This window comes from Ursus maritimus, unplaced genomic scaffold (assembly GCF_017311325.1).
Source record: "Ursus maritimus isolate PB19 unplaced genomic scaffold, ASM1731132v1 scaffold_14, whole genome shotgun sequence".
Lineage (NCBI taxonomy): Eukaryota > Metazoa > Chordata > Mammalia > Carnivora > Ursidae > Ursus > Ursus maritimus.
Window position 1 is genome coordinate 63,745,210 of NW_024423786.1, and position 17,834 is coordinate 63,763,043.

The 17,834-nt window shown below is 48.9% G+C and overlaps 1 protein-coding gene across 1 annotated transcript in view; it reads left to right on the forward strand.

Annotated features, from left to right (window-relative positions):
- The window catches only part of DNAH9 (dynein axonemal heavy chain 9), a 312,417-nt gene that overhangs the window by 213,247 nt on the left and 81,336 nt on the right, over positions 1 to 17,834 (forward strand). The window contains exons 50-54 of the mRNA XM_040630049.1: positions 1,568 to 1,993; positions 7,830 to 7,949; positions 10,486 to 10,674; positions 13,117 to 13,352; positions 17,651 to 17,773. Coding sequence (XP_040485983.1) covers positions 1,568 to 1,993; positions 7,830 to 7,949; positions 10,486 to 10,674; positions 13,117 to 13,352; positions 17,651 to 17,773 — 1,094 coding nt within the window. The remainder of the gene's footprint in view (positions 1 to 1,567; positions 1,994 to 7,829; positions 7,950 to 10,485; positions 10,675 to 13,116; positions 13,353 to 17,650; positions 17,774 to 17,834) is intronic.

Here is a 17,834-nt window from a genome sequence, read left to right on the forward strand (position 1 = left end):
GGTCTTAGCAGGAAGGGTTACAGGCAGGGGTCCCGAGGTGGGGACAAGCTTGGCAATCAGTGAGCTTGAAGGAGGTGACCATGGTGAGAGCTTAGTGACAGACGGAGACGGTGGCACAAGGGGAGGGCAGAGGGGTAGGTCATGTGCCTTCCACACGAGGAAACTGCTCTGCAAAACAGAAGCATGTGCAGGGAGAAGCAGAAATGAGAGAAGATCTGGAGAGCCCGTAGATGCCCAAACACAGGTCCCCTCGTCCTTACAGCCGGCTCCCAGCTCATCGCCCTCAGACACTTGAGCGAGAAAGTCCTCTTCGTACTTGCGCTGGGTCTTCTGTCACTGCTACCAGAGAGGCTGTGAGTAATTTACCGAGAGAGATGAATATAGAAAAGACTGGAAGGAATTACGTGGAAATATTAACAGCAACATATCTGGGCTGTGGGATGCCATCTCATCTCTGTACGTTTTTATATTTTCTTAATTCAGGACGTTGAGCATGCTGAACTTACTGGGTTTAAAATTGCGGGATTTTGTTTCTGATTCTATTTTCTGACTCTGCCCCCTCTGCCCCAGAGGCCACTCCCCCCACACACGTATGCTGTCCTTCCATCCCCACCTCTGACGAGTTTTCATGACCAAATGTGAAAACAGTTTGAGAAGCAAAGAGCTTCTTCCCAAGTGCTTTCATTAGCTGCGAGAAGTAATCCCCCCCACCATTTGTAGATTTCCAGGCCCTCTCGGGACACATCTTCGAAATCAAGACTTTTCCCCCACTTCCAAAATCAGCCCCCCAAAACAAGCGCTTTTGAGGTCAGAGGCTTCTCACGGATGGTGGCCACAGACCTTAAATCAATTTCACATGCATTTAAGACAGAGGTTTGCTGACGGATGAGTGCGTCCCCCTGCTCCCAGTTTATAGATGGAAACACAGAGGCCTGGAGAGTCGAAGTGACTTGCCAAAGGCCATTCAGCCGTATCTTGCTGGTGCAAGTGACGCTTGGAGCAGAGGACGACCCCACGTCTAAGCAGGGGCAGTGACTGTGCCCGGCTTTCTGTCTGCATTATTTCCTGGCGGAAAATGTCACTTTGCTATCAGGACAGTCAAGTGTAGTTAGAATTAAGCTCATGGAACAAAGCAGTTTAATTAAAGAAAAACAAAATTTGTTGGGTTGCAGGGCTAGTCTCTTCAATCCAAGATGGGAAATTAATTTATAATAACCTTATCTTTTATTCATAGCCTGCTGCCTATTTCGGCATATTTTTCTATTGCCGTCCTTCTATTTTTCTGTTGAATGTGAAATAATTGTGTGTTTCTAATGGGCCGTGAGTCGGTTAAAGAACTGAACAAGCAGAGCTGAGTCTCGGCTAGCCATTCGTGGGGAGACCGAAGCCACTGGGGAGTAGCTCTGGTTTCCTTCGGATGAATCATGACATTTAGAATTCAGAGGGGCTCCGCGGGCTTCAAAGCAGCCCTTTTCGGAATGATCATCCTGGAGCCCAAGTCCATTAGCGGCCGAGGACAAAGGAAGCCCTTTCGTCTTTCCCTAACCACCTCCTCCTCTCTCCGCAGACCAACCTGACCGAGCTGAAGTCGTTCGGGGCCCCGCCTCCGGCTGTCAGCAACGTCAGCGCCGCGGTCATGACCCTCACGGCCCCCGGGGGCAGGGTGCCCAAGGACCGGAGCTGGAAGGCCGCCAAGGTCACCATGGCCAAAGTGGACGGTTTCCTGGACTCCCTCGTCAACTTCGACAAGGAGAACATTCCCGAGAGCTGCCTCAAGGCCATCAGGCCGTACCTGCAGGACCCGGAGTTCAACCCCGAGTTCGTGGCCACCAAGTCATACGCGGCCGCGGGCCTCTGCTCCTGGGTCATCAACATCGTGCGGTTCTACGAGGTCTTCTGCGAGGTGGAGCCCAAGCACCAGGCGCTGAGCAGAGCCACCTCGGACCTCACGGCCGCCCAGGAGAAGCTGGCGGCCATAAAAGCCAAAATCGCGGTAAGTGAGCCTGGGGCCCCCCCACCCCCACGCCGCCGGGCAGCCTTTGGTGCCAATGACACATGCCCCCATGTCCCAGCGCCCAAGTGTCCCGATGTTGAAAAAGAGGCAGGAAAACCAAAGTGGAATGCCAAAGCTCCAGACTTTTCAGTTGAGGCCCCTTGCGCTCTTTCTCAAATACTCCGCAGTCCGTGCGAGACAGATCCGGCAGACCGTTGGTCTTACATGATCTGCACTGTTCTATGGAAGCTTTTAGAAGCAAGTAGTACATTGTGGTTTGGGGGGTGGTCCCTTGACCATAAATGTAAAACGGTGAGGGTCATTAGGTTTTATTAACCTCTCGGTGATGTTTCGATGAGATCTGCCTCTCTCCGGGGGGGTGGGCGGGTGATCATGGATTTATACCTGGTTGAGAGAGATTCCCCCTTGATCCTCACCTTTGCCCTTAAAATGGATACAACCTCCGTCCTCCTCCTCCCTCTTCCCGTGCTCTCACACACAGGCGCCAGCTCTGGTGATCGGTCACGGCTGTGGTCACGTTCAATCCCAAACACTTCCTGGATCTTTCCTTTCTGCGCACACATTCCAGGCAAATAAGACCCTTGTGGCAAATCGGTCGCAACGGTAGAAAGGGCTTTACAGATGATGAGAAGCAAGATGGCAGACATGCCACCTGCTTCATATGGCACGGGTGTATTGATTACCAGATTAAATTCTGTGGCTGAAGGCACTAGCTCAAAGACTCTTGCCACCGATCTCTCTCAAGAAAAGAAACTTGGGCAAAGCAGCTAATCTCTCAGGGCGTTGGCTTTATCAATCCAGATGTTCAGGGGCCGGTCTACTTGAAACAGGTGATGATCACCTGAACAGCGGCCTCTTCAAGGAACCCCCAGGGCAGAACCCCGTCACGTCACGTCCCCATGGCTGATTTTCAAGGGCAAAGGCCTCCTGATAGCTGTCGTGTTCTACAGTCGTTCCCAAAAATGTGTTTTAAGAACTGCATTTTCAAAGATTTTTTTTTTTTTTTTTACTCAAGTTATTTTAGCTAAAGGAACATTTGGTGCAAAGGGAATGTTTTCAAAATGTTTACACCTATTCGCTAGCCAGCATTCACATGATGGGCCCACATGAACTATGAAAGCCAGCAAGCGTATCTTCCAAAGACTTGGCTACCTTAGGAAGACACTTCTTTTCTGCCAAAATATTTTTTTTTTGAAAAAATGTATTCTTTTAACAACCTCCTCTGCATCCTTTGCTTACCCACGTGCCTGTCAGCATCCCAGGAGTTCGGACACCCCCCCACTAACGACAGAGGACACGGGCTGATCCCCATCCCTGACATGAGGCCCATCCTGGGCAAGGAAATCCTTCCCTCTGTGACACTGAGGACATTGCCAGCCCAAGCCTTATTTTTTAGGGTTTTAGGATAATCCCAAGTAAAGAAGAGTATATCCAAGATAAAGTGTTTTTTTTTAGGTGTATTTCCAGATTATCAAATACATAAAAACATGGGTGGTGGCAGTTAGATCTAGGTGGTGTATTTTGGGGTTTTGCGTATTAGGTATTTTCCTTTTTTCTATAAAGATAGCATATATTAACGTTACTATTTATAAAAAGAATGGTAATAAAACCAAGGCATTTTCACGGAGCATATACTGACACGTAAATAAAACATCAGAGAGGGGCGCCTGGGTGGCACAGTGGTTAAGCGTCTGCCTTCGGCTCAGGGCGTGATCCCGGCGTTATGGGATCGAGCCCCACATCAGGCTCCTCCGCTATGAGCCTGCTTCTTCCTCTCCCACTCCCCCTGCTTCTTCCCTCTCTCGCTGGCTGTCTCTGTCTCTCTGTCAAATAAATAAAATCTTTAAAAAAAAAAAATCAGAGAAAAGCACGTGATGAGAAACAAAGGCATCAAAGGACTGGTCAAGCCACTCAGAGCCTTCATACTGGTAGCTTCTATGTGTTTCCTTTGGCCCGTGCTCAGTCTTTGTAAATGATTTTGTTAACTGCCAGCATTTAAATCAACAGGCTTTCGTAAAAATCTGATTGCTGGCCAGTCCTAAAGTCATCAGAAGATTCCCAAATATCACGAACCGATCCTAGAGTTGAGTAGCGCCTTCCCATCCAACCCAGTTCTGTCATGGGTTCCCACCAATGCCTGTGTTTTCCAACGCCAGCCTCCTCGCCCAGTTCCATCGTCTTCCTGGCCCCGGCTTGTCTGAGTGTCTGGCTCCTGTCCCTATAGTGTGCTGACGTCACTGTTTCTTTATACCTTAGGTGGGCAGGTAGGTACTCCGCCGGAGGAAGCTCTAAGATGTTCACCCACATGTCTTCTCGGTGCCATCATGACAACTAATTTCGGTTGACGTAACCCGTATTTCTTGCCCTGGCATACAGAGTCCGCCTCCTTGGAACCTTCTGTTGTCAAGAGAAAATTATGACCCGCTCCTTCAGCTCTTACCCCAACCTCCCACCGCCCACCTCCTGTTACCACTACTGATTGTTAACTTTTGCTTCTGAGTCAAAGAGATGCAAACTGTCTCCGCTCGGTTCTGCAACCAAAAGGAAGCGTGCCGTGCTCTGGTCACTGACTGATCGGGAAAGCTGAAAAATCAGTAAATTCCTTTGGCAGTCTCTGAATCTTCATAGCAGATCTAACTGGTACCTTAGAATTACGTTTCCTTTTTTTTATGGAAATTGTTATCTATTATTTCCTAGGAACAATCCACAAAATGGTATTTGGGCTAATAAAATCTGAAAACGCAAAGGATATATACACAGTAAGCACACAAAAAATCACTATTTTTTTACGTAAGCATTGAAAGATCCAAAAAGGAGATTAAGAAAATTCTTTTTATTCGAGGATAGTTGAGACCCAACATTGCATGAGTTTCAGGCGTACAACATGGTGATGTGACAAGTTCCTATGTTCTGCTGCGCTTACCACAAACATAGCTACCACCTGTCACCATAGTGCTATTACAGTATTACTGACTGTGTATTCCCCGTGCTGTGCTTTTCATCCCCGTGATTTATTCATTCCGTAACGGGAAGCCTGGACCTCCCACTCCCCTTCCCCCATTTTGCACACCCCCACTCCCTCCTCCCCGTTTATTCTCTGTATTTATAGGTCTGATTCTGCTTCCTATTTAAAACAATTCTATTTTTAATTCATTTCCTTTTTTTATACAATCTTTCCCCCTCCCCCTGGAGTTTCTTCTTGCCTTTGTGGGGTTTTTTCTCTGTCATAAGTTCCTTTTGCATAGCCTCAATCACCCTTAAACCCTCCATGCAGTCTAGTATCCTGTACTTTCATTTTTTCCCCCAAGACCTTTTTCGGTCCCAGACTCAGAGTTCCAAGTGGTGTTGGAGAGAAAGTACATTCGCTGCTTTCTCGGGTTGGTTCCAGTGACTTCTGGGGCCCTTGACTTCTTCCTTGATTTCTTCTCTTGCTTGCTAGAGCTCACTCTTAAGAACTTTCTCAGAAATGTTAAGTAAGAGGTAAATTTTCTGAATAGATCCAGCCTGGAAATGCCTTTATTTGATTTTTAAACTGACCCGGCAATTGTGCTGAGTACTGAATTCTGATGAAAGTTTTTTTAACCCCTTAGGACACTGAATGCCTTGCCTTTTCTTTAGTGAGAAGTCTGATGAGCCGTCAGGGCCCCATTCCTTTGTCAATGCCACTGTGTTTCCACCTTTCTGAACGTCTTTACGTTTTTTTCTTTATTCTTTTATTTTTCTTGAGACAGCGCGAGTGGAGGGAGGGGCAAAGGGCGAGAGGTAAAGAGAATCCCAAGCAGGCTCCGTGCCCAGCGCAGAGCCCGACGTGGGGCTCGAACTCATGACCATGAAATCATGACCTGAACCAATATCAAGAGTCAGATGCTTAACCAACCGAGCCACCCAGGCCCCCCTTTTTCTTTATTCTTGGTGTCTGAAGCTTTGCATCAATGTGTTCGCTGCCATTTTGTAGATTCATTGTACTCAGCACATGGAGACTTCTTTTCCTCAACTCTGGAAAATTATTTTGTATTATTTCTTTGGTAATCTCCCTTCTGTTGACCTTTGGATCTTCTTTTCTAGAACACGTGTTTGTTGGATATTAGATCTACTGATGAGTCCTTTGTTTCCTCAGAGTCATTCTACGTTTTCTTATATTTTCTAGCTTTCCTCAAATTCGTCTTTTAACCCTTCCCTTGAATTTATTATTCTTTTACATTAACAAGAATAATAATGCCTGCAACAGTTTTATTGCTTTTTAGTTTTTTGGGGTTTTTTGGCCCTCTGCTCCTTTTGCTCGCATTCTCTTCTTGTTTTATGGATGAAACATCTTGAATCATCCTAGGATACTACTCATAAAGGATTTATGTGGTCTTGTGACTAAGGTTATCTCTTTTCTCAGGCGGTTTTTTTCCCTCTTGTTTACCTTAATCTAGGCCTCATCATATGGCTTCTTGCCCTTTCATGTTTGTAAGAGTGGTGCTGAAAGGCTGGTTACGGCTCTTCAGGCAAGGATTTGTTTTCAGGATGAGTTGAGTTATGTCAGATGCATCCTCGATGCCAGATGTGGTGTCTTCTCTCTGCCACTATTAATCTCCTGCTGGTGACAGAAATGCCTGGTAACATTGGACACCGGGCATGTGGGTAGAAATGGGGGTAGAGGACCAGTCAGCTTCCCATGAACCCTCTTACTTTCAGCACCGCCTGCATCACACCTGACATTTCCAGATCCCCAGTGCACATCCCCTTTGGTGAACCGAGGCCCGCTCTGTGTTGTGGCTTCCTGTGCCCTGCTCTGGCACTTTCCACAGCTCTGTGAGTCCAGTCTGCCATAAATTGATTGGAATCCCTCACTCTCCAGTGACCCTCACCAGTTGCTCAGTGTTAAGGATCTATGATGTGTTCAATTGTTTCATAATTATTTTAGAGAAGTCTCTAGAAGAAGAGGAGGTAAATGAGTGTGGCCAGTCTGCCATCGTCAATCGGATGGCTCACCACCTGCTTTTCAAACTGCTTGGCTGTATAAACTTGGCCCTTGGTTTGTTTCTCTTGGGACGTGGCAATGGCCCACAAAGCAGCCCGAATCCCAGTTACTGCATAGATATGAGACATATTTGGAGGTATCGACCTTGTGTCTCTATCTCTTCGTGTTTGCAAATGTGTATTCTGGGGGCATCCCAAGCTACATACTTCAATTCTAAGCGCTTGATGAATGAAGAAAACATAGAAACCATGGCTTCTTACAAAATTCTCCTCTACTTCAGGATAATTGGACAGAATAGATGAGATTTAGCAAAAGTTGCCTGTCCTCCTAGGACCTGAAAGCAAGGAGAGGACTTAGACTGCACACAGCCCGATCCCAAACCACAGACCTGTGGCCGCAGGCACAGCGTACGTCCCTCCCAGGACCCCTAGCATCCTTCTGACCATTTTCAGGCCACCCCAGGCTTCGGTGCACTTTTGCTTCTAATAGCAGTACTGGCATTTTTGGGAAGGCTCCTGCAACCCTTTTTTCCCCACCACAAGGAGAGACAGAGTTTATGCACCCCCCTCCACGTCCATCACCCCTCTTGGTCCCACACCAAGGACCGAGTTAGGAAAGCTCAGCCCTATCGCTTGGGTCGGGACCGACCTGGGCTTCCCCCAGGACTCCACCTGAGATCACCCCTAGTTTGCCCACCTTTCCTTCTCTGCCCTGCCTTCTCCAGTCCCCCACAGCTCCCCCACCCCAGGGAGCCTCCCCTAAAAACCACCTACACGTGTCTCTATCTCGGCCCCACTGGAGGTGACTCAGGCTGGAATGACTGATAGACCTGTGTTCCTTCCTAAACAGCACCTTAATGAAAACCTGGCCAAACTCACGGCCAAGTTCGAGAAAGCAACGGCAGACAAACTCAAATGTCAGCAAGAAGCCGAAGTGACCGCAGGCACCATCTCGCTTGCAAATCGCCTGGTGAGTGTGGGCCTGAGCGGCCTGAGCCGTAATTATATTAGCCGAGCTTGTCAGGTGCCGCCGAGGTACAAAATAGAGGAGCACAGCTTAGCGCCGCTTCAGCTTGGGGGGAAATACTCAGATGTGCTGAAATGTGGCGGGGGAGGAGGGGGAGTGGATATTAAAACGTGCTGGGATGCAGAGACCGAGTCCTGCGGAATGTGACTGCCCACCGTGGTCTGGTTGGGGGGGATGGGAGCCCTCGATCCATCAGCTAGGGGACACACGACATGCTTCCGTGCGTATACGTGCATCGACCAGAGGAAGCCCTGTAAGACAAAGCCAGCCACTTGCCAGGCCAGCTCTGCAGCTCTCCACTCTGTGACGTTTGGTGGTAAAGGTGTGAGCAGGATTAGAAACCGAGCTAGAAGCAGAGAAGAACGACGCCTCTTGACCCTGAGCATCCGTGAGCGTGACCTTGCCCAGACACGTGTGCGTGCACTCACACATGCACGCACAGACATCCATGTGTACACGCAGGCTCTGGCCTCCCTGGGAGAGTAAACCTGAGGGTCCCAGGAGGTGTTTGTCTTATGGGTGCCAGTTAACAGACTACCCCGAAACTTCGAGACGTCACACAACCACTTCATTGTCTCTTGTAAGTTTGTGGGTCAGGAATTTGGGCGGCTCTGGGTGGAGCCTGCTGGGGCCCCTGAGCGTCCTTCAGCCAGGGCTGCCTGGTTCGGCACACGGCCTCGGCAGGAACCACGAGAACAGAGCTCTCTCCATGTAGTCTCAGTCCTCCCCAGTAGGTACTTAGACACCTTACATGGGGACCCAGGGCCCCAAGAGCAAGTGTTCTAAGAGACAGGAAGTAGAAGGTCCCAGTCTCTCGGACCAAAAGCCCACACAGTACGCCTTCCACTGCGCTCTGTTGGATAAAGCAGTTGCTGGTTCAGGGAGGGGGAGCATAGGCCGCAACTTTTTCTTAGTTTTATTTATTTATCTTAGATAAAGAGAACAGGAGGAGAGGCAGAGTGGGGAGGGAGAGAATCCCAGGCCGACTCCGCGCTGAGCATGGAACCCGATGCGGGGCTCGATCCCACGACCCTGCGATCATGACCTGAGCCGAAACCAAGAGTAGGACACTTAACCGACTGAGCCACCCAGGCGCCCCGGGCACCAACTCTTGATGAAAGAAGTGTCAAAGAATTCATAGCCTTTTTTAATCCCCCCGTGGCTTCTATTTCTTGTCCTAAATTAGCCTAAGATCGTGCAAAGGAGTGTTCTCTGGGTGTGATTTCTCTTGCACAGAGAGCCTTTACAGCACCTTTGTCTCCGGTGAAGGGAGGTGGAGTCGATACCTTTTTCCTTTTATTTCAGCCACCATGTGTTTCTAAAACGAAGCCAGCTTTTCTTGTTCAAGGAGAAACGAGTCACATAACGATGGAGCCGAGCCGAGCTTTGGTGAGGGAAGGCTCTACCACCGAGTGTGTCTGTGTAGTTGTTCGTTGGACCTGCTTTCGCATCGCGTCGAGATGATCATTTGAACTGAACAGTTCAGTTTAGAGACCGCTCCTCTGCCAGCGGGCAAGGAGCATTCCAGACCTCCTAGCTGTCCTGTCTGCCATTCCGTTCTCTGTTTGGCTTCCAGAACTTAGCAGAGCCTTCTTTGCCTGGCTGAAGCATTTTCTGAATCGGTCCTCTTGGAAGGCAGGCAGGGCGTACAGGGTCTGAAGCCAGCTCTGTCTCTACCCACCTAGAGGTTCAGGCAAGATCCTTCAACTTCCTGGTCTCTGTCTGTGTCCTCTAAAGATGGGCATGGGAATGGTTGGGTTGGCCAATCCTTAAGGTCTCTTCGAGCTGTGACATTCTGCGATGCCATCTTTCAAGGAAGGACGAAGGGTCAGTCAGAACACAGACCCCGCTCTGCAATATCCATAGAAAGGAGGCCTCTCCTCCCCCGGAGAGGGGTCCCCACAGAGCGGTGTGCATGCCAACGTGGGGCAGGCGGAGTCAGGACGTGTTCCGCCATCTTGCTGCTTTGGGCATGCCCGTGTTCTAGTACCTCTAACTCTGTGTCTCAGTTACCATGTCTATCTGCCCACCCACTGCGAATTATTTATAGCTCCTGGAAGTGATTTTATTTGTTTTCCGATCCCCAGTGTTCAGCGAGGAGAAGGGGGAGACACATCATTTTCTCATCGGTTCTGCAGCCCAGGCACTGCTCAGTGATGAACACATGCGATTGCATTTCATTTTCTCCCCAGCCCTTGGGGGTGGGTGGTATTGGTCTCCGTGCCTATAAAGGGCAGAGCTTGGAAGCCTGGGCTCAGAACTGTAATCCATCCGCAGCCCGTATGATGAATAAGGTGTGTTTCCTGAGTGTGTGCGGTGGCCAGTCCAAGTCCCCATTGATCAAAGGGCCACATAACTGATGTTCCAAGTCTTCTGGTATCAGACGTGCCCTGTGTGTTCTCTGTGGCCGAGTCCGTGGCGCTCTGTAGAGCCTGTGGAATGATGAGCCTTCCCACCCCTCTGGTCTCTGAAATCCTAGGTGGGAGGACTCGCGTCCGAGAACGTGAGGTGGGCAGAAGCCGTGCAGAACTTCCGGCAGCAGGAGAGCAAGTTGTGTGGAGACATCTTACTCACCACAGCTTTCGTGTCCTACCTCGGCTTCTTCACAAAGAGATACCGGCAGAGCCTCCTGGACGGGACCTGGAGACCCTACCTGAGCCGGCTGGAAGTACGTACAGCCTCAGTGTCCCCTGACCACACCAGCCTGTGACTACCAGTGAGCTCACGGGATGCTAACTGTCCACATCTTCTCGTTGCTTCTTGCCTTCTTCCTCCCACCACTCCCACCCGAGCCTCCACCTGCGTGTACCCCATGTCCCGCCACCTGCCCTCCCACGTTCCCACCCACTGCCCTCTGGGCCGCCCGAGGACAGCATCTCTCCTGGGACACTGATCCACTGCCCACCAGGCTGCCTCGAAACTGTAAGACTCGAGAGGCACCCAAAACACCCTGTGTGTTCCCTCCAGTCTCCCTGCTCTTGAGCCAAACTTCAGAGTCTCAGTGAGACCAAGACCCTGCCTTGCCCCTGGTCACGGGGCGCCACACACCCTTATGCAAACAGCTCCCCCACTGCGGTCGTGTGTCCTCAGCTGGTCCTCCTAGTATAAGTAGGTGGACTTTGCTCCCAACCCCTCCATCTCTTCTGAGATGATGAAGGGGGGAGGGGGGGACATGCTGGTCCCTGGCTGAAAGGGGTTCAGGGCTGGAGCGTATAGTCAGAATAACTCCTAATCTTGTCCGCTTTCCCATCACTCGTCGTCCTCGATCCACACGTGTTCACTGAGGGTTCCCCATGGCCTCCCTCTCCACCAGGCAGGAGGACAAAAGCCATTCAAAGACCCGATGCCCACAACAGGTCACCATCCAGTGGAGGAGGTTAGGTTCACAGAAAGTGGCTGCCATAAGAGTCAGCCCAAAAGTTCACCACGTACAGGAAGAATTGTATTCCAGAATGCGCGTGTAGACAGATCCTCAGAACATAAAACCCATATTGTCTGGTGACGGTTGGTTCCACAGATCAGCTCCCAAAATCTTACTCACTTGATGAGTTGTTAAATAGTGATATAAAAACTACTGTGGAAATACGTATATACATACATACTCTCACGACACTAGGGAAGAAGCAAAAATAAAACTCGTTTATTTATCTCAAACATCATGGGAAAGGAAATTATTAAAAGGACAGTCATTAACTGAGTGCACAAGGCGAGGAGCTCAAGGGCAGTCTACAGGGGAATTTTCTGGCTTTGTTTGGGGTTCCTAAGCATTTTGGGGCCGTGACCCCTTTGGCACTCTGGTGAGACCTGTGGATCTCTTCTCTCGGGAATGTTTTTAGCACAATCTTTAAATGAACTTGAAATACATTCCTGATCCCAGGGTAAGAGCTCCAGAGGCAGATCTTGCTTTCAGGGTTTGTTTGATGGTAGAGTGCTGGCCGTCCGTCGCCCTAGCGAGTGAGGTTAAAGGAAAGGGGATGGATTGGACAGGCTTTCCTGAGGTAACGGGGAAGACGAACCACAGAGGAGACAGGGGCAGAGAGGTTAAAGGGTCATGTGTGCGTGAAGCTCAAAACCATTCCACTAAGAGAAAGCAGCCAGACATAAAAGGCCACCTGTCGTATGACTCCATTTATGTGAACCGTCCAGAAGAGGGAAGTAGAAAGTCGATGAGTGGTTGCTGGGCGCTGGGGTAGAGGGGAATGAGGAGTGACTGCCGAAGGCCATGGGGCTCCTTTGGGGGTGAAGACACTGTTTTGGAAGCAGATGGAGCTGATGGTTGCACAACATCGTGATGGACCAAATGCCAGGGAATTGTGCACTCTAAAATGGTTCATTTAAGTGACGCGAATTTTACCCCAATTAAAAAAAAACACGTATGCGCGTCCCCAGTGGAAAATATTAGCTGTAGAAGAATTGAAGGAGCGGGAAGGGGTCAGCAGAAAAAGAAAAGGAGGGGTCTGGGGCACACACAAGGGCCACAGAGGGAACCAGGCCTCGGGGAGTCATCCTCAGGCCCCAAGGTGCGCCGGCGGGCTTCCCAGCATACTCCAGCAAGCGAGCCTGCAGGGAGAGGTCATGCGGGCGACCCCGGGAGTGGGGGGTGTTCTGGGCTGGGGGAAGGGAAGCATCTCGGGTTCTTTGCAAGCTGGGGGTGAGTGCCGCGCATGACAGAAAGGGTGGTGTGGGCTGGCACAGGCGGGGAGCCCAGCAGGCCTGGGACCTGGTCCTGGAAGCATGCCTGAAAATCAGAGCGTGGGGGTCAGGGACCGTATTAACAGGAGCAAGGGCAGGGAGGAGACTGTTGATGACACACACATCATCTATGCTAGCAATTTGTTTAGACGAGTATACCCAAGAACAAAGGGTCACAGAGGCCGGGTGTCTGCTGCTGTTCCTCCATCAAGAGGAAAGAAAAGTTCTCAGGACTTGAAGAAAACCCGCTTGCAGAAATAATCACGCAGCCAAAACACACTTCAGGGGGATTTTGATCATGATTTTGAAGGAGTTGTGCCGACTTTGGGAGCTCCTGGGCATCCCCCCACCCCCTCCCCGCCCGAGCTGAGGAAGCCCGCTTCTGCTCTGAGCGTATGTCCTGCTTCTGCCTCATCAGGTCCCCATCCCCGTCACCCCCACCCTGGATCCCCTGAGGATGCTGACGGATGATGCCGACGCGGCGGCCTGGCAGAACCACGGCCTCCCCGCGGACCGCGTGTCCACGGAGAATGCCACCATCCTCCTGCACTGCGAGCGCTGGCCGCTCGCAGTTGACCCACAGCTACAGGGCCTCAAGTGGATCAAGAACACCTACGGCGAGAACCTCCGGGTCACCCAGATGGGCCAGAAGGGGTAGGTGGCTGAGCACGTCGCTTCTCCCTTTTTTGTCATTTGTGCAGAGGGGACGAAGAAGTGTCATGAGTGGATCGTAAGCCCCAGTGGGTTGTTTCTACCCTCCTGCTTCCTCCACGAGGTTTCTCCTGTTTCTCTTCCCATTTTAGGAAACCTCTCAATGACAGATGCGAGGGTACCGAGTCTCTGCTTTGTCATGAGAAATCGTGTGTGTGCGTGCGTGTGTGCACATGCGTGTGTGCATGCGTGCCTCCTGACCCATCAGGAGTCCTGTCTCCACCGTCCAGCATCCCCCTTCCCATCTGTCCTTGGACACGTCCTCCCCGGGCATCACATCCCATTGTCAGGCAAAATTCTGTGTTTCAGAGTCTCCCTCACGTTTAGCCAAAAAGCCCCTATTCACAATATTCAGAATGTGGAAGCAGCCCAAGTATCCATCGACAGACGAATGGATGAACAAAACGTGTCGTATCCATACAGTGAAGTATCATTCAGCCTTCAACAGGCGTGAAATTCTGACACACGCCATAACATGGACGGACCCCGAGGACATGGTGCTGGTGAAATAAGCCAGTCACAGAAGGACAAATACTGTCTGGTCTACTTAGATGAGGTCCTAGAGCAGTCAAATCCACAGAGACAGGGAGCAGAACGGTGTTGCCGAGGGGAGGGGTACGGGGAGTTATTAGTTAAGGGGTACAGTTTCAGTTTTGCAAGATGGAGAACTTTCTGGAGACGGATGGTGGTGACAACAGTGTGAATTTGCTTGATCCGTGAGCTGTACAGTCGGAAGCAGCTAAAATGACAGGTTGTGTGTTACATTCATTTCATTACAATTGGAAATGAATTTCTTAAATGTTTTTAAAAACTGATGGAGGGGCGCCTGGGTGGCACAGCGGTTGGGCGTCTGCCTTCGGCTCAGGGCGTGATCCCAGCATTGTGGGATCGAGCCCCACATCAGGCTCCTCTGCTATGAGCCTGCTTCTTCCTCTCCCACTCCCCCTGTTTGTGTTCCCTCTCTCGCTGGCTGTCTCTGTCTCTGTCGAATAAATAAATAAATAAAATCTTTAAAAAAAAAAAAAACTGATGGAGGTGGTGTTGGAAGCAGGTGGTCCTCAGTTAGAAACCCAAGGCTTATCCTCTCTGACACACAGCCGCCCAGGTGAGGCTCGATGCTCTGGTCATACGTCCCAAACGCGGCTGCCCAGAGGTCCAGATCAGCCAGCGTTCTTTAAATCAAACACGCAATGTTACGAAAATAGTCAAAGCAAATATTGGCCACTAGAATGGATCCTTTCTTCTAGAGAGGATAAGAGGAGAAATGAATCCCAAGGTACACCGGAGTAAATTTTTATCTGTGTCATGGGCCAGATACTCTCATCCTGGCCTTTTCCCCACACTTTAATCAAAACAATCCTTTCCAAGAGCGCCTGGGTGGCTCAGTCGGTTGAGCATCCGACTCTTGGTTTTGGCTCAGGTCACGATCTCAGGGTCGTGAGATCAAGCCCCACGTCAGGCTCTGTGCTGAGCATGAAACCTGCCTAAGATTCTCTCTCTCTTTCTCCCTCTGCCTCCCTCCCCCATCATGATCTCATTCTTTTTTTTTTTTTTAAGATTTTATTTATTTATTCGACAGAGATAGAGACAGCCAGCGAGAGAGGGAACACAAGCAGGGGGAGTGGGAGAGGAAGAAGCAGGCTCATAGCGGAGGAGCCTGACGTGGGGCTCGATCCCATAACACCGGGATCACGCCCTGAGCCAAAGGCAGACGCTTAACCGCTGTGCCACCCAGGCGCCCCCCCATGATCTCATTCTTGCTCAATTTCTCTCTCTAAAAAAAAATTCCTTTCTGTTTGGCCAAAAACTGTATCTTAGACACAAGTATATTTTCCTCTTTGCTCCTTCTACATACCTAGGACCAAAAGCTGCCTGATAGCAGCAAGGCCACAGTAACTACGTGTCCATTAATTCTTTGTTTCTGTCCATCCACTTTTCTGTTGGATGGTTTTCTAGAATTGTTGCATGTTATCTGAATGTAAATATCATATCACGGTATGTGTTAAGACTGTTAAGTATAGGCTCCCTTCATCGTATGAATGGACATTTGTTCGAGTGTGTCATTTGCCTTTTGATTTTATCTGTGGGAGTTGACATATGACAGTTTCGGGGGTTTTGTTTTGGGAATTTTTTAAATCATTATTTGTTTATTTGACAGAGAGAGAGACAGCAAGAGAGGGAACACAAGCAGGGGGAGTGGGAGAGGGAGAAGCAGGCTTCCCGCTGAGCAGGGAGCGTGATGCTGGGCTCAATCCCAGAATGCTGGGATCATGACCTGAGCCAAAGGCAGACGCTTAATGACTGAGCCACCCAGGCGCCCCATGTTTGGGGGTTTTTTAAGCCAGATATGTCATCCATTTCTTCCATATAGTGTGCTTAGAAAAGTCTTTCTCCGGGGGCGCCTGGGTGGCACGGCGGTTAGGCGTCTGCCTTCGGCTCAGGGCGTGATCCCGGCGTTATGGGATCGAGCCCCACATCAGCTTCCGCTTATGAGCCTGCTTCTTCCTCTCCCACTCCCCCTGCTTGTGTTCCCTCTCTCGCTGGCTGTCTCTATCTCTGTCGAATAAATAAACAAAATCTTAAAAAAAAAAAAAAAAAAAGAAAAGTCTTTCTCCAGAAATTATATAAATTTTCATATAGATTTTTTAGGTTTTCTCTAGGTTTTTTTGTTTTTTTTTTAACCTTGAAATCCAATCACCTGAAATCTATTTTAGGCACTATAGAAGGTACAGACCTAATTTTCGCTTCCAAGTGGTTAGCCATAGTTCCAGTACCATTTATTAAATTCTCCGTCCTTTCCTCGGTTAATTAGAGATGACGGTTTACATTAAAGTATTTTATTAAGCAGTCTTTATTCTTCTCAATTTATATAACACTATACCAGCCTCTAATTACCTAGCTTTATATTTAACAACACTTATTGTGGTATCTCTCATTGCAAAAGTAATGTATCAAAAAAAAAAGTAATGTAGTAAAAAAAAAAAGAAGTTGTTGCAAAATAAATTAAAAGCTCCTTGGGGCGCCTGGGTGGCACAGCGGTTAAGCGTCTGCCTTTGGCTCAGGGCGTGATCCCAGCGTTCTGGGATCGAGCCCCGCATCGGGCTCCTCTGCTAGGAGCCTGCTTCTTCCTCTCCCACTCCCCCTGCTTGTGTCAAAAAAAAAAGTAATGTAGTAAAAAAAAAAAGTTGTTGCAAAATAAATTAAAAGCTCCTTGGGGCGCCTGGGTGGCACAGCGGTTAAGCGTCTGCCTTTGGCTCAGGGCGTGATCCCAGCGTTCTGGGATCGAGCCCCGCATCGGGCTCCTCTGCTAGGAGCCTGCTTCTTCCTCTCCCACTCCCCCTGCTTGTGTTCCCTCTCTCGCTGGCTCTCTCTCTCTGTCAAATAAATAAATAAAATCTTTAAAAAAAAATAAAATTAAAAAAAACTCCTATAATTCTTCATTCAGAAAAGAACTCTGCTAACTTGTTGGTAGGTGATATCCTTCTGGATTCTTCCTATATATCCGTATTGTTCAAGGTATATATTTTAGTATTAGCTAATATGAGTCTCTCCTGTTTTTCAAGAGCTTTGACTTCTTTTTTACCATCCTTATTCTTTTACTAACATTGAGATTTATGGTCAGTCCCTGTAGTTTCATTGTTATATGTTATTTCAATTGGAGTTATATCAAACTTATTGCTCTATTTAGAGAAAAATCAACCTTTTAACATGTTTATTAAACTCTACATAACACTGAGAAATTTTACATAACCTGGGTTTGGCAATTAGTTGTTGAATAAATTAAGGTATATCAGTACAGCCTAATACCTGGTCATAGAGAATTGCTACAGAAGGATATTTAATGACGTGGGGAAATGTTTCCAATACATTTTACGTCCAAGAACCAAATTATAAAACAAGTGTGCTGTATGAATCCAATAATAAATAAATTAAAGGCAAATATAAATTAAATTATAAACAAATAATACATAATAAAAGGAATCAACCTGAAAATATATCCAAACATACACATTCAACACCAAACTGCGAATGACCAATGGAAGGGTCACATTCATTTTCGTGTCCTCTTTTGTATTTTGTCATGTTTCCTTATGTCTGAAACTGTACAATATCACATAAATATCCTTTTAAATAGAGAAAAACGGCCCACCGAAGTCAGCACAGAGGGCACAGTTGTCCTGTTACACTTCCCGTGCATCCGTACCTTGCCACAAGCTCACACTGCCCGGCTCTCTCCCCAGCTACCTCCAAACCCTAGAGCGTGCCCTGGAGGCTGGAGACGTGGTGCTGATCGAAAACCTCGAAGAGTCTATTGATCCTGTTCTGGGACCCCTGCTTGGGAGAGAGGTCATCAAGAAAGGACGGTAAGACCCCGCTCTGTCGCTGCTCCCTCACGAGGAGCTGGCTTCTAGAAGCGTGAGCAGA